The sequence below is a fragment of the Bombina bombina genome, chromosome 3 (genome assembly GCF_027579735.1).
Source record: "Bombina bombina isolate aBomBom1 chromosome 3, aBomBom1.pri, whole genome shotgun sequence".
Classification (NCBI taxonomy): domain Eukaryota; kingdom Metazoa; phylum Chordata; class Amphibia; order Anura; family Bombinatoridae; genus Bombina; species Bombina bombina.
In genome coordinates, this window is record NC_069501.1 from 230,969,452 (window position 1) to 230,992,149 (window position 22,698).

The window sequence follows — 22,698 nt, forward strand, 5'->3', positions numbered from 1 at the left end:
CAAACAAAGAGTGAAATGTATTTTAATAAAGTGTATTATTTTTTTATAAATTTATTTTACTAAAGTGTATTATTTTTTAATAATATTATTTTAGTCAAGTTTTTGGTTCTTTCTTTAACCATCAGTTTTATTTTCTGCCCTTGGCAATAAAAGGGTTACAGTAATTGTCAAAATGCCTCTAGGTAAGTACCCAGGTAAGTACCCTGGGTTGTCTAGTTTCTCCCAATACATACTTTTGTGTAGTGGTTTTGGATTGGGTTAACTGCTATTAAGCTTACAGTCCAAGCATAGCAAGTTTTAGAGTTAAACCAATAATTCCATTCTTGTAGTATTTGGCTATAAATTACTTAGAAATCATGACATATGAGATATTACTGTAATCGGGATAAAATAATAGATGTATTCTGAGGTTTTTTTTGGCTGCACAATTTTTGTAAAATTATTATAAATAAAATTGGAAAAAAATGTTTTAGCCCCCCCCCCCCCCCATTTTTCAGTATTAAATTCGTATTTATTATTATTTTATCTACCCATATAGGGTATCATAAGAAAGGCATGTTTGTCTGTTAAACAACAATATAAAAAAAATTGTCCAATGCCACTGCTTAAATGAATTACAAAACCTCTATCCACAGATAATAGTGATGTGTAGGCAAATTTTAGTATGCAAACAAATAAAGTATCTTTATTGGGGGTTGTGGGTGCTCTGTGTATATTTCAAAGTTATAAGAAAAATATGTAGACAGGTAAGGGAACCTATTCTTCAAAAAAGAAAACACATATAGCACTCTCAGTTTTGTCAAATAAACAGCTTGTTTACTAGTTTACTGATGGGCTCGTAAATAAATTAAAATATAACTTTTTTTGAGTTGTAATTAAAATAGGAGATTATTCACAATAATCTGGATCATTGTTCACAGAATTTTGTAAATGATCCAGTTTTCACATCAGTTTACCAATTCCCTGTTTTTAAAGAAAAATCTTTTTAACATTTTATAACTCCTTTTTGGATAACATTTTTTATATGCATTTTAATATGAATTGTAATATGGGTTTTAGCATAGATATTTTGTTATTTTGTTCATATTATGTCAATATTCTTTTGTTGTAATTATCAGCAAGTTCACCGTGAAAATAGGGTATAATTTTTTCTAATTTCATCAAGGCTAAACACGGTCCTGATGGGGTTAAAGAACTCTAGGTGTTTAGTGGGTGTGTTTATGTCCAATAATGTACTTATACCTCACAGGCACTTTGATGGACATTTTCACTGACCAATCCTGTTTCTACAACTATACCGGCAAGGTGTGAATCAGTTGTATTTAAATCAGCAAAATTTGTTAGAATGTAACATTACCTCTTGAAAAAGTCTGGTGGAGACCAGAGGAAACGCATTGAGGCATCAGAGGCTTTTTCCCCTTACACAAGCTGTGATAAACTGGACCGGCTGCTGCAGTAATTGATCACAAGCCGAAGTCTTACTAACTTCTGACAGGCTAAGGGATCCATTGAACATATGTTACAAGCTGTCAGCAAATCCGGTTGCCATTTGTTTCACTGAAGCGTGGGGGAGCCTAACACGGTGATAGTTTCACTATTGCACAAATTGTTTTTAATCCTGTACGTTTTATTCTTCTTGTGTTGCGCTTATTAAATCCTGTAAAAACATAATTTATGCTTACCTGATAAATTTATTTCTCTTGTGGTGTATCCAGTCCACGGATCATCCATTACTTGTGGGATATTCTCCTTCCCAACAGGAAGTTGCAAGAGGATCACCCACAGCAGAGCTGCTATATAGCTCCTCCCCTAACTGCCATATCCAGTCATTCGACCGAAACTAGCCGAAAAAGGAGAAACCATAGGGTGCAGTGGTGACTGTAGTTTAAAATTTAGACCTGCCTTAAAAGGACAGGGCGGGCCGTGGACTGGATACACCACAAGAGAAATAAATTTATCAGGTAAGCATAAATTATGTTTTCTCTTGTTAGGTGTATCCAGTCCATGGATCATCCATTACTTGTGGGATACCAATACCAAAGCTAAAGTACACGGATGAAGGGAGGGACAAGGCAGGTACTTAAACGGAAGGGACCACTGCCTGTAGAACCTTTCTCCCAAAAATTGCCTCCGAAGAAGCAAAAGTATCAAATTTGTAAAATTTTGAAAAGGTATGAAGCGAAGACCAAGTCGCCGCTTTGCAAATCTGTCCAACAGAAGCCTCATTTTTAAAGGCCCAGGTGGAAGCCACAGCTCTAGTAGAATGAGCTGTAATCCTTTCAGGGGACTGCTGTCCAGCAGTCTCATAGGCTAAGCGTATTACGCTCCGAAGCCAAAAAGAAAGAGAGGTTGCCGAAGCCTTTTGACCTCTCCTCTGTCCAGAGTAAACAACAAACAGGGAAGATGTTTGACGAAAATTTTTAGTTGCTTGTAAGTAAAACTTTAAAGCACGGACTATGTCCAAATTATGTAAAAGACGTTCCTTCTTTGAAGAAGGATTAGGACACAATGATGGAACAACAATCTCTTGATTGATATTCTTGTTGGAAACTACCTTAGGTAAAAACCCAGGTTTTGTACGCAGAACTACTTTATCTGTATGGAAAATCAGATAAGGAGAATCACATGGTAAAGCTGATAACTCAGAGACTCTACGAGCCGAGGAAATAGCGATCAAAAACAGAACTTTCCAAGACAAAAGTTTGATATCAATGGAATGAAGGGGTTCAAACGGAACTCCTTGAAGAACCTTAAGAACCAAATTTAAGCTCCATGGTGGAGCAACCGGTTTAAACACAGGCTTAATTCTAACCAAAGCCTGACAAAATGCCTGGACGTCTGGAACCTCTGCCAGATGCTTGTGCAAAAGGATAGACAGAGCAGAAATCTGTCCCTTTAAAGAACTAGCTGATAATCCTTTATCCAAACCCTCTTGGAAAAAGGACAATATCCTAGGAATCCTAACCTTACTCCATGAGTAATTCTTGGATTCACACCAATGAAGATATTTGCGCCATATCTTATGGTAGATTTTCCTGGTTACAGGCTTTCGTGCCTGTATTAAGGTATCAATGACTGACTCGGAGAAGCCACGCATTGATAAAATCAAGCGTTCAATCTCCAGGCAGTCAGTCTCAGAGAACTTAGATTTGGATGATTGAAAGGACCTTGTAGTAGAAGGTCTTGTCTCAGAGGCAGAGGCCAAGGTGGAAAGGATGACATGTCCACCAGGTCTGCATACCAGGTCCTGCGTGGCCACGCAGGCGCGATTAAGATCACCCATGCTCTCTCCTGTTTGATTTTGGCAATCAGTTGAGGGAGCAGAGGAAACGGTGGAAACACATAAGCCAGGTTTAAGAACCACGCTAGAGCATCTATCAGCGTCGCTTCTGGGTCCCTGGACCTGGATCCGTAACAAGGAAGCTTGGCGTTCTGGCGAGACGCCATGAGATCCAATTCTGGTGTGCCCCAACGATGAACCAATTAAGCAAACACCTCCGAATGGAGTTCCCACTCCCCCGGATGAAAAGTCTGACGACTTAGAAAATCCGCCTCCCAGTTCTCTACACCTGGGATTTGGATCGCTGATAGATGGCAAGAGTGAGTCTCTGACCAGCGAATTATCTTAGAGACTTCTAACATCGCTAGGGAGCTCCTGGTCCCCCCTTGATGGTTGATGTAAGCCACAGTCGTGATGTTGTCCGACTGAAATCTGATGAACCTCAGGGTTGCTAACTGAGGCCAAGCTAGAAGAGCATTGAATATTGCTCTTAACTCCAGAATATTTATTGGGAGGAGTTTCTCCTCCTGAGTCCACGATCCCTGAGCCTTCAGGGAATTCCAGACTGCACCCCAACCTAGAAGGCTGGCATCTGTTGTTACAATTGTCCAATCTGGCCTGCGAAAGGTCATACCTTTGGACAGATGGACCCGATATAGCCACCAGAGAAGAGAATCTCTGGTCTCTTGATCCAGATTTAGCAGAGGGGACAAATCTGTGTAATCCCCATTCCACTGACTGAGCATGCCTAATTGCAGCGGTCTGAGATGTAGGCGCGCAAATGGCACTATGTCCATCGCCGCTACCATTAAGCCAATCACTTCCATGCACTGAGCCATGAAGGGCGCGGAATGTAGTGAAGAACACAGCAGGAATTTAGAAGCTTTGATAACCTGGACTCCGTCAGGTAAATTTTCATTTCTACAGAATCTATCAGAGTTCCTAGGAAGGAAACCCTTGTGAGGGGTGATAGAGAACTCTTTCCCTCGTTCACTTTCCACCCATGCGACCTCAGAAATGCCAACACTATGTCCGTATGAGATTTGGCAATTTGGAAGTTTGACGCCTGTATCAGGATGTCGTCTAGATAAGGGGCCACTGCTATGCCCCGTGGTCTTAGGACCGCCAGAAGAGACCCCAGAACCTTTGTAAAAATTCTTGGGGCTGTAGCTAACCTGAAGGGAAGAGCCACAAACTGGTAATGCCTGTCTAGAAAGGCAAACCTTAGGAACCGATGATGATCTTTGTGAATCGGTATGTGAAGGTAAGCATCCTTCAAATCCACTGTGGTCATGTACTGACCCTCCTGGATCATTGGTAGGATTGTCCGAATAGTTTCCATTTTGAACGATGGAACTCTGAGGAATTTGTTAAAGATCTTTAGATCCAAAATTGGTCTGAAGGTTCCCTCTTTTTTGGGAACCACAAACAGATTTGAATAAAATCCCTGTCCTTGTTCCATCGGTGGAACTGGATGGATCACTCCCATTATTAGGAGGTCTTGCACACAGCGTAAGAATGCCTCTTTCTTTATCTGGTTTACAGATAATCTCGAAAGGTGAAATCTCCCTTGTGGGGGGAAGCTTTGAAGTCCAGAAGATATCCCTGAGATATGATCTCCAACGCCCAGGGATCCTGAACATCTCTTGCCCAGGCCTGGGCGAAGAGAGAAAGTCTGCCCCCTACTAGATCCGTTGCCGGATAGGGGGCCGTTCCTTCATGCTGTCTTAGAGGCAGCAGCAGGCTTTCTGGCCTGCTTGCCTTTGCTCCAGGCCTGGTTAGATTTCCAGGCCGGCTTGGATTGCGCAAAAGTTCCCTCTTGTTGTGTAGCAGAAGTTGATGCTGCACCTGCCTTGAAGTTTCGAAAAGCACGAAAATTAGACTGTTTGGCCCTTGATTTGGCCCTGTCCTGAGGAAGGGTATGACCCTTACCTCCAGTAATATCAGCAATAATTTCCTTCAAACCAGGCCCGAATAGGGTCTGCCCCTTGAAGGGAATGTTAAGTAATTTAGACTTTGAAGTCATGTCAGCTGACCAAGATTTAAGCCATAGCGCCCTACGCGCCTGGATGGCGAATCCAGAATTCTTAGCCGTTAGTTTAGTCAAATGAACAATGGCATCAGAAACAAAAGAATTAGCTAGCTTAAGTGTTCTAAGCTTGTCAAGTATTTCAGTCAATGGAGTAGCTGTCTGAAAGGCCTCTTCCAGAGACTCAAACCAGAACGCTGCAGCAGCAGTGACAGGAGCAATGCATGCAAGGGACTGCAGGATAAAACCTTGTTGAATAAACATTTTCTTAAGGTAACCTTCTAATTTTTTATCCATTGGATCTGAAAAAGCACAACTGTCCTCGACAGGGATAGTAATACGCTTTGCTAAAGTAGAAACTGCTCCCTCCACCTTAGGGACCGTCTGCCATAAGTCCCGTGTGGTGGCGTCTATTGGAAACATTTTTCTAAAAATAGGAGGGGGGGAAAACGGCACACCGGGTCTGTCCCACTCCTTAGTAATAATTTCTGTAAACCTTTTAGGTATTGGAAAAACGTCAGTACACACCGGCACCGCGTAGTATTTATCCAGTCTACACAATTTCTCTGGCACTGCAATTGTGTCACAGTCATTCAGAGCAGCTAAAACCTCTCCAAGCAACACCCGGAGGATCTCAAGCTTAAATTTAAAAGTAGACATATCTGAATCAGGTTTCCCCGAGTCAGAGACGTCACCCACAGACTGAAGCTCTTCCTCAGCTTCTGCATATTGTGACGCAGTATCAGACATGGGCCTTAAAACATCTGCGCGCTCTGTATTACGTCTAACCCCAGAGCTATCGCGCTTTCCTCTGAATTCAGGCAGTCTGGCTAATACCGCTGACAGGGTATTATCCATGATTGCCGCCATGTCCTGCAAAGTAATCGCTATGGGCGTCTTTGATGTACTTGGCGCCATTTTAGCGTGAGTCCCTTGAGCGGGAGTCAAAGGGTCCGACACGTGGGGAGAGTTAGTCGGCATAACTTCCCCCTCATCAGAATCCTCTGGTGATAATTCTTTTAAAGATAACAGCTGAACTTTATTGTTTAAAGTGAAATCAATACATTTAGTACACATTCTCCTATGGGGTCCCACCATGGCTTTTAAACATAATGAACAAGGAGTTTCCTCTATGTCAGACATGTTTATACAGACTAGCAATGAGACTAGCAAGCTTGGAAAACACTTTAAATCAAGTTAACAAGCAATATAAAAAAAACGTTACTGTGCCTTTAAGAGAAACAAATTTTGCCAAAATTTGAAATAACATTGAAAAAAGGCAGTTAAACTAACGAAATTTTTACAGTGTATGTAACAAGTTAGCAGAGCATTGCACCCACTTGCAAATGGATGATTAACCCCTTAATACAAAAAACAGATTAACAAAACGAAAAATATGTTTTTTAAACAGTCATAACAACTGCCACAGCTCCTACTTTTGAAGTCTTTTGAGCCCTTCAGAGATGTCCTATAGCATGCAGGGGACTGCTGAGGGAAGCTGAATGTCACAGTTTGTAATTTTAACTGCACCAACTGTAACTTTCTTTCATGTAATTAGCAAGAGTCCATGAGCTAGTGACGTATGGGATATACATTCCTACCAGGAGGGGCAAAGTTTCCCAAACCTCAAAATGCCTATAAATACACCCCTCACCACACCCACAATTCAGTTTTACAAACTTTGCCTCCGATGGAGGTGGTGAAGTAAGTTTGTGCTAGATTCTACGTTGATATGCGCTCCGCAGCAAGTTGGGCCCGGTTTTCCTCTCAGCGTGCAGTGAATGTCAGAGGGATGTGAGGAGTATTGCCTATTTGAATGCAGTGATCTCCTTCTAAGGGGTCTATTTCATAGGTTCTCTGTTATCGGTCGTAGAGATTCATCTCTTACCTCCCTTTTCAGATCGACGATATACTCTTATATATACCATTACCTCTACTGATTCTCGTTTCAGTACTGGTTTGGCTATCTACTATATGTAGATGAGTGTCCTGGGGTAAGTAAGTCTTATTTTTTGTGACACTCCTAGCTATGGTTGGGCACTTTGTTTATAAAGTTCTAAATATATGTATTCAAACATTTATTTGCCTTGACTCAGAATGTTCAACTTTCCTTATTTTTCAGACAGTCAGTTTCATATTTGGGATAATGCATTTTAATTTAACATTTTTTCTTACCTTAAAATTTGATTTTTTCCCTGTGGGCTGTTAGGCTCGCGGGGGCTGAAAATGCTTCATTTTATTGCGTCATTCTTGGCGCTGACTCAGGAAACTGTTTCTAGGCAAAAATAAAGCCAGCCATGTGGAAAAAACTAGGCCCCAATAAGTTTTATCACCAAAGCATATATAAAAACGATTAAACATGCCAGCAAACGTTTTATATTGCACATTAATCAGAGTATATACCTCTGATAGCAAGCCTGATACTAGTCGCTATTAAATCACTGTATTTAGGCTTTAACTTACATTAATCCGGTATCAGCAGCATTTTCTAGCAAATTCCATCCCTAGAAAAACTTAACTGCACATACCTTATTGCAGTATACCCTGCACGCCACTCTCCCTCTGAAGTTACCTCACTCCTCAGACATATGTGAGAACGGCAGTGGATCTTAGTTACTTCTGCTAAGATCATAGAAAAACGCAGGCAGATTCTTCTTCTAAATACTGCCTGAGATAAAATAGTACACTCCGGTACCATTTAAAAACAATAAACTTTTGATTGAAGAAAAAACTAACTATATTTTACCACTTTCCTCTAACTACCTCCAGCTATGTTGAGAGCTTGCAAGAGAATGACTGGATATGGCAGTTAGGGGAGGAGCTATATAGCAGCTCTGCTGTGGGTGATCCTCTTGCAACTTCCTGTTGGGAAGGAGAATATCCCACAAGTAATGGATGATCCGTGGACTGGATACACCTAACAAGAGAAAACTTTTACTCTTAGAGTGTGGGTGCGCTCTTGTTTTCTTTTTCATCCTTGTGTTTAGCATACTAAGCTAGTTTAATGGGATATGGTTACAATGTATAGCAAATTATGGCAACAATATTATTTCACTTTATCACCCATGAACACATTGAATATTATCACCACTACCTATATGCACATCCTGACAGTTTACTGTCAGATACAGTCAGTCACTTACACTCCTAGTATCATGTTATGTCAATATAAAGGTTAACTCGTATCACTTTAAGATATATAGTCAAATCTTCCCATAACTAAAAGTCACAGTGGATCATAATATCATCATAGATTTTGCAAACTATTTCTATATATGAATGGTCTGGTAACGATCTATGTAAACACATACGCTGAATAATATTGTTGCCATAATTTGATATACATTGTAACCATATCCCATTAAACTAGCTCAGTACGCTGAACACAAGGATGGCATTGATATCCAATGGATTAGCCATCAGAAGATGACACATCCAAAATGGGTATGACTAAATACGTCATAAATAGCCGACAACCCTACGTCCTGATCACCCTTTGAAAAAAAAACGGTTTTGACAAAACATGTTAGGGACGTTAGGGAATTGGTGAGGAGTCCTAGGAGCTCCTGTGTTTTTAGCTAGCCTTAGGCTACCTTGATCTACTGTAGTGTTACTTATCGTTCTTCAAATGGAGCTATTTGAACACATCGGTAAGCCAATGATAAGAGATATAAAAAGCAGCCACCAATAAGCAACTAGCTCACAGCTCTTGAGACTATCTAGGTATGCTTTTCAACAAGGATACCAAAAGAATGAAGCAAATTAGATAAAAGAAGTAAAGTGAAAAGTTGTTTAAAATGGTACGCTCTGACTCATGATAGAAGATTATGGGTTTAATGTCCCTTTAAGGGGTTAAAAATCCTTTAATTCATCTACGAAGAACATCTTGGTGATTCATTACACTATATCATTAACAAATAATTTAAAGGGACGTGAAAGACAAAATTAATATTTAATTAAACAGACTGAGTACGTAATTTTAACTTCCATTATCAAGTGATGCTCAGTCTTTTTATGCACACACTTTCTGAGGCACCAGCTCCTACTAAGCATGAGCAGTTCACAGTATAGACGTAAATAAGTTTGTGAATCGCTGATGTCTGTCACATAGTCAGAAGGGACAGGGAAAGGAAAGGAGACTTTGAAATTTGTCAGAAAAAAATCTAATTCAAAGTGTTATTGAATTGTCTTTTTACTATGCAATTCTTTAATGGTTCTTTCATTAAGGCTGCACTTCAATGTAAATATAAAGACATATATAACTATTTCTAAATCATCATATCAGTGCTGAAACACAGAAACTCCCAAACGACTAGACACTGAACTGTGCAGCTTACCAGGTGCATATTCCATGACGATCATTAGGGCCTTGTCTTCCAGGAAGTTTTCATAATATTCAATAATGTTTGGGTGACTGAGAAGCTTCAGCACTTGACATTCATTCTGTGCCGCAAGACGTTCATCTTTGGTCATCTGTTCCACAGGTATCTGTTTTATGATAACCAACTTCTGGTCAGCTTTTCGCAGACACAAGTGTACAATCCTAAGACCAAAGTGCAATGTTATAATGTGATACTGAAAGCTGGATAAGTGCAAATATATTCATTTATTCCAGTTAATACTGAAAACTCCCACTTCATCCCAGCGCTCTATTTTGAAGGGACATAATACATGTAATGCAAAGCTGTGTAGTTGTCTCTTAATGAAAAGACCATAAAAATGCATCTAGTAAAAGCGGTCACCATTTCACCATCATACGCACATATGTTGTATATACCCTGTAAATCCTTATATAATAGTGGCCAGCTCAGAGGACAAGTGGTTTACAATGACTTCATTCGCATTATAGAAGTCCTGGTGTAGTATTTGAATGTTGATTCATATGGCATGCGCTATATGCATTTGCTACTTCAAGGGACATTATACACTCATTTTTTCTTTGCATAAATGTTTTGTAGATGATCTATTTATATAGCCCATCATTTATTTATTTTTTTAAATCTATAGTTTTGCTTATTTTTAAATAACATTGCTCTGATTTTCAAACTTCTAACCAAGCTCCAAAGTTTTATGAGAATACCGTCAGCTACCTTCTCCAGCTTGCTCCTTTTTGTGTAAAGGGTCTTTTCATGTGCAAAAGAAGGGGGGGGGGTCTTATTACCCACTTGCAGAGGGCTTTCCAACTACCTTTTCAACAGAGCTAAACTGAGAGTTTCTAAGTAAGTTTTTAAACAGTTTTATACTGGATTTTTATATCCGTATCTGTGCATCCTATTCTTTATAGTAGTGTCTATTACATGCAGTTATATGAAAATGAGTGTATACTGTCCCTTTAAACAGTGTTTGACAGAATGCTTCTAATAAAAGTATATTGCAAAAGGTGCAAAAACTGAAATCCTCTCATGCATATTTCAGGTTTAATCGTGCTCCCTTAATATATGACAACAGATCGCCGATCACTACAGAGAGTGACCCTGTCTGTGTCACTCTATGTAACGATCATCGTTGGTGCCGAGTGGGAGCAGTTGGATAGAAGGAAGGAGGTGGATCGGCCCAATGGAGGAGGGGTGGGATTCACTACGCTACAGAAAAAAATTACAACAGGGAGAGGGAAGGATTTGGCTCTATTCTATGGAGAAAATTCAGCTGGAGGGGGACCCTATGCTACAGAAAAAGGGGGATCTTGAAGAGGGAGGGGAGCTGCTATACTACAGGGGAAAAAAATAATTTTATTTATAAAAAAAAAAAAAAAGTTAATTTTCCAGTAAAAAAGATGGCAGCTATCAGTGGGAGGGGGGGAGGGTTAGAGAGCTGTTTGGGGGCTGATGGTTCCCTACAGTACAGAAATTAAAAATAAATACATAAATAATAATAATATCCCTAAACTGCATTCTTGCAGACTGTCTGCCAGTACCTAAGATGGTAGTGACTAGTGGAGGGTGAACGAGGGAAGAGAGCTGTTTGGGAGGGATCAAGAGGGATCAGGGAGTGGGAGGTGTCAGATAAGACAGTAATCTCTACACTACAGCCAAAATTAACTTTACAAGCTACCTGATTAACCCCTTCAGTGCCAGGAATTTCAGAAGTGTGGTGCGCAGCTGCATTTAGCGGCCTTTTAATTGCCAAAAACAATGGCAAAGCCAAGAATGTAATTTTAGATGCAGGCCCAATTTTGGTGAACAACCTGGGTTGTCCTTGCTGATTGGACAGCACCAATAAACAAGTGCTGTCCATGGATCTGAATCAAACATTTGCTGGCTCCTTAGCTTAGATGCCTTCTTTTTCAAATAAAGATAGCAAGAGAACGAAGAAAAATTGATAACAGAAGTAAATTAGAAAGTTGCTTAAAATTGCATGCTCTATCTGAATCATGAAAGAAAAAATTTGGGTTCAGTATCCCTTTAAAATAAAGACAAATTTACCTGTAAAATAAAACCTAACCTAAGTTACAATTACACCTAACACTACACTATAATTAAATTAATTACCTAAACTAAATACAATGAATTACAATTTAAAAAAAATATCTAAAGTACGGGGGGAAAAAAAACACTAAATTACAGAAAATAATAAAATAATTACAAGATTTTTAAACTAATTACACCTACTCTAACCCCCCTAACAAAATAAAAAGCCCCCCAAAATAAAAAAGCCCTACCCTACACTAAATTACAAACAGGGAGTGCAGAATTATTAGGCAAATGAGTATTTTGACCACGTCATCCTCTTTATGCATGTTGTCTTAATCCAAGCTGTATAGGCTCAAAAGCCTACTACCAATTAAGCATATTAGGTGATGTGCATCTCTGTAATGAGAAGTGGTGTGGTCTAATGACATCAACACCCTATATCAGGTGTGCATAATTATTAGGCAACTTCCTTTCCTTTGGCAAAATGGGTCAAAAGAAGGACTTGACAGGCTCAGAAAAGTCAAAAATAGTGAGATATCTTGCAGAGGGATGCAGCACTCTTAAAATTGCAAAGCTTCTGAAGCGTGATCATCGAACAATCAAGCGTTTCATTCAAAATAGTCAACAGGGTCGCAAGAAGCTTGTGGAAAAACCAAGGCGCAAAATAACTGCCCATGAACTGAGAAAAGTCAAGCGTGCAGCTGCCAAGATGCCACTTGCCACCAGTTTGGCCATATTTCAGAGCTGCAACATCACTGGAGTGCCCAAAAGCACAAGGTGTGCAATACTCAGAGACATGGCCAAGGTAAGAAAGGCTGAAAGACGATCACCACTGAACAAGACACACAAGCTGAAACGTCAAGACTGGGCCAAGAAATATCTCAAGACTGATTTTTCTAAGGTTTTATGGACTGATGAAATGAGAGTGAGTCTTGATGGGCCAGATGGATGGGCCCGTGGCTGGATTGGTAAAGGGCAGAAAGCTCCAGTCCGACTCAGACGCCAGCAAGGTGGAGGTGGAGTACTGGTTTGGGCTGGTATCATCAAAGATGAGCTTGTGGGGCCTTTTCGGGTTGAGGATGGAGTCAAGCTCAACTCCCAGTCCTACTGCCAGTTTCTGGAAGACACCTTCTTCAAGCAGTGGTACAGGAAGAAGTCTGCATCCTTCAAGAAAAACATGATTTTCATGCAGGACAATGCTCCATCACACGCGTCCAAGTACGCCACAGCGTGGCTGGCAAGAAAGGGTATAAAAGAAGAAAATCTAATGACATGGCCTCCTTGTTCACCTGATCTGAACCCCATTGAGAACCTGTGGTCCATCATCAAATGTGAGATTTACAAGGAGGGAAAACAGTACACCTCTCTGAACAGTGTCTGGGAGTCTATGGTTACTGCTGCACGCAATGTTGATGGTGAACAGATCAAAACACTGACAGAATCCATGGATGGCAGGCTTTTGAGTGTCCTTGCAAAGAAAGGTGGCTATATTGGTCACTGATTTGTTTTTGTTTTGTTTTTGAATGTCAGAAATGTATATTTGTGAATGTTGAGATGTTATATTGGTTTCACTGGTAAAAATAAATAATTGAAATGGGTATATATTTGTTTTTTGTTAAGTTGCCTAATAATTATGCACAGTAATAGTCACCTGCACACACAGATATCCCCCTAAAATAGCTATAACTAAAAACAAACTAAAAACTACTTCCAAAACTATTCAGCTTTGATATTAATGAGTTTTTTGGGTTCATTGAGAACATGGTTGTTGTTCAATAATAAAATTAATCCTCAAAAATACAACTTGCCTAATAATTCTGCACTCCCTGTGTATATATATATATATATATATATATATATATATATTCCATAGGTAAATAAACAAAACAGGCTCTATTTCTGTTTAAATGGAGTAATAGCAAAAATGCTAAATATTCTCTGGTACTTTGAGCAAGTTCAAGAATTATACCAGAGATTCTTAGAAAAAGGCTATCCCACACACTTACTAGACCAGGCATTAAATAAAGCCAAAAATTTGGATAGGACAACCATTCTCCAAGCAAATCCTAAACAATGCAATAGATCCAAGGCAGATACCAATGGTAGAGACATAATGTTTATCACACAATACAATAATGACTACCACAAAATACAGAATACATTAAACAAACATTGGCACATCATCCAAAGAGACCCCATTCTTAGAAACATCATTAGTGAGAAACCAAGAATGGTATATAGAAGACCGCACACTTTGAGAAATAAATTGGCCCCAGCAAAAGAGATAAACATGTCAGTTATGGAACACAGAATCACAAACTTACCAAAAATTGCATTTTTGGCCTTAAGGGTATATACAAATGTGGAAAAAATTGGTGAAATTCTTGCAAATTCATCAAATCGGGAAAAAAAACCTTTACATCCACTGTCACAGGTGAAAGATTTCCCATTTCTGGATTTTATAATTGTGAATCCAACTTCTTATTTATTTAATAAAATGTATATGCGGCCTGCAATATGTAGGCCGTACCTCTAGAAAGATCAGAACGAGATGGGGTGAACATTATCGAAATTGTAAAAACTGTAAAAAGGTCAAAATTAAACACAGTATCCCCAACCACTGTCTAAAAAGCCATAACAGTAATACACTTATATATAAATTTTTACCCATTGATCATATTCCTAAATCATCTGACTATAATAGACTAACAAGATTACGACAACGAGAAACTTTTTGGATTTTCAAGTTGAGAACTCTTTATCCCTCAGGTCTCAATTCCAACCTTGATCTAGCAGCATTCAATTGGTTACACTCTATTATTTTAACTCCCCCCCCACACACACACACACACACACCTCATAATATCATTTTTCTTCTTTTCTATACTACTCACACATAATGAATACACCATCACATAGAATTTTCCAAATTGTCATTTGCCTGATATATTGGATCTTTACAGACATTACATATTTCAAAATCCACTATTAAGCTGTACATTGTTTTTTTATGGACAATACATTCCAGTTTTACAACCTATCATTTAGATCTCCAACCAAAATTTCCCATCACATAACGTATTTGTTCTGATTTAAAAGAGTATTGCCCATTAAGACACTACTACTATTATACTATTACATATGCACACATCAATATACAGATTTGCTAATTCCATGAATCCAATAAAACATCTTTTAGGTAAATAACAAGACAAATGCAGATTATCATTTGTCTTGTTATTTACCTAAAAGATGTTTTATTAGATTAATGGAATTAGCAAATGTGTGGCTAATCCACTGATAAGGATTACATAGACATTTGTTCTGAAACATCATCCTCACTCTATTGTTCTTACCACATTTCATAACACACAAAGAGAAGAACACAGTCAGACAGAGACAACTACTAGTTAAATGACATCTATCAGCATTTTTCAATTCCCATTTCACATTATTTGTACAGAAATATATGATCCATAAACACATTCTCAAGCAATTGCTTGTGTGGACCTATCTGCGCCTATTAGACCTTTCACATATAGCTGTGGATATATTTATTCATACAGTATTAAAAATAAATTCATTGCATCATATTTCAAATATGGATAAACGTACGCCTTTTGGACCTTTTACATACACATGTGGATACATTTATCCAGATTAATAAATAAATTCATTGTATCACATTATAAACTTTATATAAACATATACACCAACAAGTTGCATGACACTGTTTCTTAATTGAGCTATATATGTCTAATAAAACATAGTAAGGTCAGTATAACTGATCATCTTTTGACATATATTATATTGGACTTATGCTTCTATTCCACATTTTCCCCTAGCTTAGCTAGCGAAACAAATCAATAATTTACATAAAGAAATTAGACCACAAAGCACACATTTGAAACTGTATCTTATTTTATTTTCACCTTTGGAAACATCATGCAGATTATGCATTAATGATATATTTTTAATCAAGATCACTAAGATGAAGCAAATGCCATTACTTGTGAATTAATCGGTAATCTTTTAAATGAAAGCTTTGACACCAAGTAAACAAATCACATGTGATTAACATTTGGTGTTTCATTGTTTTTTTTTTTAATTACAACTTCCTGTTTTTAATTAAATCATGTGTATATAATGTTGCCAATGAAGCTATTTTGTATTTGTTTGTTTTTTTATTGCCTGATGAAATGACCGTTGTACTGGTCGTGAAACGCGTTGCAAAGAGAATAAAGCATTGTTTTTATTATACCTTTTTAGAAGTTGTTTCATACGCTGACCTGGTTCAGTATTTGTTTTCACAAATCCGTGTTAACTATTTTGCCTGCTGGAAAACCAGTTGGAGACCTCTGGAGTTTCTCCTATCACAATCTGGGATCGTTTACCAGTGTACTAGCCGCTGAAAGTGCTAGCCTGCTCTCAAGCACCAGTCACAGCACAGTGCAACGATATCTGGTGAGCCTTACATCATCTGTACGTTTACATGTATGATATACACTATGAGGCACCCTCTTTCTTTGTCTTCAGTTTTACAGATTGCCCCACACACCGGGTTCTAAAGCGGAGCAGCTTTCTACTTTTCATTCCACTTTGAGAGGAACACAAACCTCTGTGTCATCCGTTGGCGAACTTTAACAAACATTGTGACTGGCACAAAATGTTTTTCCTGACTTCAATTTCAGCACATGATTGACTTTTACACCTTTTAATTATTTTTAATTTTTTTACATTTAAACATCCTCACAACGTATTAACATTTTTTTTTGTGCACACTTGTTGCTTTATTTTGAATGGTGAGCCCCCTTAGGATACCCTTTCAGGTTTCCGTTTGCTTTGTGTGATCTGATAAGCTAGTTTAGATCTATGGGGTTAAAATATTCTCACTAGCACAAACTTTAAAAATGCAGTCTCACAATTAAATTGGTGAATTGTAATGCAGTAAGCATCTCAATCTACTGTATACATTAATAGAGCTAGCTGTGACTACTGTGCACGTGTAATCCAAACAGTGAGCATTCGCTGATTAACTCTAATGGCTGAATAGTCCACCTCTGTAAGTAGGTTTGTGGGCAGCCTGGAGAACATAAAATGTAATTTCAAATGACGAAATATTACATGCTTTAAAGAAAAGTTTTTTTAAGCAAAACTGAATAATTTTGAATGTTTATTGTCACTTTAAAGGGTTTTATTGGTATTAGCATTTGAAAATGTGTGTAACATAGAATGCTGGTTTGAACATAAAGGTCCAGTCTAGTCAAAGCTGCAGTTTGCAGCACTAACCGCAGCATCATCGACACTGACCTTGGTGTTTGTGTTCCTGATACAGACATTGTGATTATTAGATTATTAGTCACACTAGTGTATTTATTTTTAGTGCTGCCCTAGGCACAGTGAAATATGCAGCCTTGTGAACCCTGATCCCAACAATTTCAGCCCATGATTGCCTCATGTATTTTTCACGACCAGAGGTTAGGGATGAAAGGAGGGGGTCATCTACCTCTACTAGTCAACCATTAATAATTACCTATATAATTTGCTGCTCCCCATTAATCCTACACGCCTAGTTCAAAATATACACAATAATTAATTATAATAAACAATGTCAAGGTAAATGGCCCTGTATTAATTAATAAACAAATAAGGAGACAGCAGGTAACAAAACACAGATATCACGCAGACTATTAAAAAAAACTCATACTCCCACTCTTTCTTCCAGTCTCCATGTTACTACTGTAGTTAATCAGCTGGTCCTACACTGTAATCTAAATCCAGTAGGGTACCGAAAGAGTTAAACGCGTACTGCACACACAGCTAATCCCTACTAACTACTAAAATGCGACTACTAATATACTATTGTTGATTATAATCTCACCCAAAAGCCCCTCGGCCGACCACCCGGATTTTCTGGTATTTCTCCATTTTACTGCCCCTTGGCATAAACTTCATTGAGTTTCCATGGTTACACTTCCGGGGATTGGTATGGCGGCTTAGTGTGGACAAGTTAAGGTGGTCCTGATGCGCAGATATCCCGCTACATTCATACCACAACCACTGGTTGTTTTCAGCAATAAAGGGGAAATGGGTCCGCAGTGTGTATTTAACGGTGCGTGTAGTGGGCAACTAAAACAAATTAGTCAAACATAAACATGTGAATTAGTTGTTGTTTTTTTCTAATTAAAGTAGATATAAAATATGATGTTCCGAAACTAAAGTATTTAATAGAGTTATGCCTGACAATCATTATTATCTGAATTATCATCTTCAGTCAGTAGTATGTGTAAACGCTTTCACTCTAAAAAGAGCTAAAGAAAAAAAAAGAAACAGCGTTAGACTTTTTTTAGTGTGACCATCCAGCCAAAGAGTTTACTTTCTTCAGGTGATCATCTTGTGGTGGTTTGTGTATGTGTGTGCCCGGGGGGGAATTATATACAATCTGTCAGATGATGATATATTTTTTTACAATTAGATACGTCACTTTTCCAAAATTGAAAGTTATTAAACAGTGACATAATTTTTGTATCCCAATAATCATAAGTAAGCATTTTTTAAAAAGAAAAAAAAAAACAAAGTGAAATGAAACACATTTTTTTGTTTCATAATTCAGATTGAGCATACAATTTTAAACAACTTTCCAATTTACTTATTTTATCTAATATGCTTCGTTCTCTTGGTATCCTTAGTTGTAAAGCATACAAAGGTGGGCTCAGGAGTTGGGAGCTAGCTGCTAATTGGTAGTTGCACATGCCTATTGTGATTGGCTCAAGCCTCAACTGATGTGCTCAACTAGCTTCCAGTAGTGCTTTGCTGCTCCTTCAACAAGGAATACCAAGATAATTAAAGGGACACTGATCCCAAATTTTTTCTTTTGTGATTCAGATAGAGCATGACTTTTTAAGCAACTTTCTAATTTACTCCTATTATCAAATTTTCTTCATTCTCTTGGTGTCTTTATTTGAAATGCAAAAATGTAAGTTTAGATGCCGGCCCATTTTTGGTGAACAACCTGGGTTGTTCTTGCTGATTGGTGGATAAATTCATCCACCAATAAAAATGTGCTGTCCAGAGTCCAAACAAAATGGCTTAGATGCCTTCTTTTTCAAATAAAGATAGCAAGAGAATGAAGAAAAATTGATAATAGGAGTAAATTAGAAAGTTGCTTAAAATTGCATGTTCTATCTGAATCACAAAATAAAAAATTGGGGTTCAGTGTCCCTTTAAGCAAAATTTATAACAAAAGTAAATTCTAAAGCTGTTTACAAACATATATCCTCTTTCTCACAGCTTTCTAACCCTAATTTGTGGGGGTCACAAAAAGTTCAGGAAGGCCCAAGTAAGAAGGGGACTCCTGATTCCATATTTTATCGTGCTGCGCTATTAAAACGCCCGCAATCTTAAGGCCGGTCTTAGGGGTGTGCGACCTGTGTCATTGCACAGGGAACACACTTCAAGCGCTGGCCGGCTGCCTGCTTCCTCCCAGAACTCCCTCCTCTGTGGCAGCGCTGGGAGGAAGTGATCATATGTCACTTCCTCCCAGCGCACTGTGCTGCTCAGGAGAGAAGAGGGAGCCCTGCAGAGAAGGTCCTTGCCCAGCAGGTATGGGCATACAAGAGGGGGGGAGAGAAGGAGCTGAAAGGATGGGGGGTTAGTCTGAGCACTGAAAGATGGATAGGAGGTATAAGCATGGGAGGGAGGGTATGAGAATGGAAGGGGGTATGAATATGAAGTGGGAGTATAGAAGGGGCAGTGAGCATGGAATGGGGGGTATAAGTATGGAAGGGAGGGTATGAGCATGGAAGAGGGTATCAATATGAAGGGGGAGTATGGAAAGGGCATTGAGCATGGAAGGGCGGAGTATACGCATGAAAAGGGGGAGTATGAAGGGGAAGTATGAGTATGGAATGGAGGGTATGAGCATGGAAGCGGGGTATGAATATGAAGGGGGAGTATGAGTATGGAAGGGGGTATGAATATGAAGGGGGAGTATGAGTATGAAGTGGGAGTATGAGTATGGAAGGGGGTATGAATATGAAGGGAGAGTATGAGTATGGAAGAGGGTATGAATATGAAGGGAGAGTATGGAAGGTGCAGGGGAGTAAACATGGAAGGGGGGAGTATGAGTATGAAGTGGGAGTATGAGTATGGAAGGGGGTATGAATATGAAGGGAGAGTATGGAAGGTGTAGGGGAGTAAACATGGAAGGGGGAGTATGAGCATGAAGGGGCGAGTATGAGTATGAAGTGGGAGTATGAGTATGGAAGGGGGTATGAATATGAAGGGAGACTATGGAAGGTGCAGGGGAGTGAGCATGGAAGGGGGGAGTATGAGCATGAAGGGGCGAGTATGAGTATGAAGTGGGAGTATGAGTATGGAAGGGGGTATGAATATGAAGGGAGAGTATGGAAGGTGCAGGGGAGTAAACATGGAAGGGGGGAGTATGAGCATTGAAGGGGGGAGTATGAGGGTGAATGGGGCAGTATTAAGGGGGAGTATGGAAGGGGCAGGGGAGTGAGCATGGAAGGGGGGAGTATGAGCATGAAGGGGCGAGTATGAGTATGATTTATTATCAGTAAGTGTTTGATTTGTATACTTATTTTATATATATCCGGGGTCACGTAAAAATTTCTCTCGCGAAAATGGGTCGTGAGTGGAAAAAGTTTAAGAAGCTCTGCTCTATCTGAATCATGAAAGAAAAAATGTCGCTCTCATATTCCAATTAAATGCAAATAGAGCGAGACATTTTCTTATTACTATTAAAATGAATAAATAGACTTGTATTTGGAGTATTTCAGATATATATAATTTAAATATATATGAAGCTTAAAAATGTTTTTTGTGATTCAGACAGAGCATATCATTTTTTTAAAAAAGTTTCCAATTGACTTATTTTCTTTGTTGAAGAGATAGGTGGGTGTCTGTAGCATTACATGGCAGGATATATTGCTGCCATCTAATGCTTTTGCAAATAGATAACATTCTTGTAAAACTGCTGCCATATAGTTCTTCAGATATGTGCACGCTCCTGAGCTTACGCCCCTGCTTTTCAACAAAAGAAAAAAGAAAATACGATAATAGAATTAGAAAGATTTTTACAAGTGCTTGCTCTATCACAAAAGAAAAATATGGGATTTAATGTCTCTTTAATTTCAACATAATATTAATATTTAGCAGTTCTGCTATGTACAATGATTACATAAAATAGTTTTACATTTACATAGAGAGTGCAAACATCCATATGTATCTCTTTTAACCGCTTTCCTCTCCTTACAAAATAAATCGCTTTAATGTAACATTTTTTTCAAGTTTAAATTGTGCTTTTTCATATGCACAATATACATATTGTTAAAGTGAATGCAAATTTTAATGCTAAAATGCCCGGTTTTTAATAATTCGATTAAAAACAGGGGCACTTTAACCCTTTGAGTGCTAAGCACTTTCCCATCTGGGTGCTAAGCTTTTTTAAGTTTTTGTTTTGTTTTGTTTTATTTAAAAAATGTTTACTTTTTTTTTCTTCACATTCCCAAGACTTACACTGTTGGAAAGGTTAGGCGATGACCTTTGCAACGATGGGTCTTGGGGGCTGTAGCTGCTTAATCGAATTTTTTAAAAACCGGGCACTTTAGCATCAAAATTTACATTCACTTTAACGAAAAATAAAGAGATTATGGGTGCTTAAAGGGATAGTCTAGTCAAAATTAAACTTTAATGATTCAGATAGCGCATGCAATTGTAGGGATCTTTCTAATTTACTCCCATTATCAATTTTTCTCTGTTCTTTTGGTATCTTTATTTGAAAAAGCAAGAATATAAGCTTAGGAGCTAGTCCATTTTTGGTTCAGCACCTGGGTAGCGCTTACTGATTGGTGGCTACACTTAGACAGTTGCTGAACCGAAAATGGGCTGGTTCCTAAGCTTACAATCTTGCTTTTTCAAATAAAGATAGTAAGAGGACGAAGAAAAAATGATAAGAGGAGTAAATTAGAAAGTTACTTTAACTTGCATGCTCTATCTGAATCATGAAAGTTTAATTTTGACTATACTATTCCTTTAATCAATACCATGTATAAAGAAATTCAACTACAAAATGTAAATCAATACATGAATACTAACAGATAATCTGTATTTATTAAATAACACATTTATCCAATCAGAACTGGTTATTGTAGGCAAGAGATGTGTTGCTATAATTCCAGAGTCAGTGCAGGTTTGCTGGGCATATATTGGCTGTACCATGAGCTGCAGATTAAGGGGCATGTCATTTGGTGGCAGTGTATTTTTTGCTGTAATGAAAGTGATATGAAACACTTTATCTGTCTACTTTGCTTATTAGTACCAAAGCCAATGTTAACTGTAGATAATTTGACATAACATTTATTGCAACAGTGAGAACACTATTTATTGAACAATAAAGATTGCATACTAATGAACTGTTGTTCTATATATTATTGAATGCCAATGTGTCAGCACTATTGGTCTGAGATCAGTACTACTTCATAGCTTTTGTAAGATGATGCATATTCACTTATTTTAAAGTAGAAGCGCATTTCAAGGGATACAAGATAAGGTTCGATTTATTCTTCATGTCTTATCTGTACATTCTTATACAATGGTGTCTTTATTAGTAAACCAGAAATCCATATTCCATCAGTTTGGATAATCTACCCCAAGGGGGGGGGGGGGGTAGGAATCTTTGGTTGTTAAATGAAGATCTTGCATGCAGTGCATTATTGGAAGGACTGGCATAGTTGTTATTCATACCACATGATACTACAAATTTATTTATTTGCCATTTAATATTCAACATTTTCTGCAAATATAAAAATATAATACTTAAAATTTAGGATGGGTTTTCGTTTCCGCTTTGGCCAACTAGGCCTAAGTCAATGATCCCTTGGTTGTCTAGAGAGAGTGCCTGACCCGGCAATGCATTCCTAGCCTTCAATTGTAAGAAATATATGGAGCAGTTATAAGTG

General features: G+C 38.3%; 1 protein-coding gene across 1 annotated transcript in view; it reads right to left on the minus strand.

The window, feature by feature from the left end:
• NEK8 (NIMA related kinase 8) overlaps window positions 1–17,666 on the minus strand; it is a 196,830-nt gene extending 179,164 nt beyond the window's left edge. The window contains exons 1-2 of the mRNA XM_053706189.1: window positions 17,601–17,666; window positions 9,647–9,852 (exon numbers count right to left, since the gene is read on the minus strand). Of these exons, the coding sequence (XP_053562164.1) occupies window positions 9,647–9,852; window positions 17,601–17,665 (271 nt within the window). The 5' untranslated portion in view covers window position 17,666. The remainder of the gene's footprint in view (window positions 1–9,646; window positions 9,853–17,600) is intronic.
• Window positions 17,667–22,698: the final 5,032 nt, after the last annotated feature.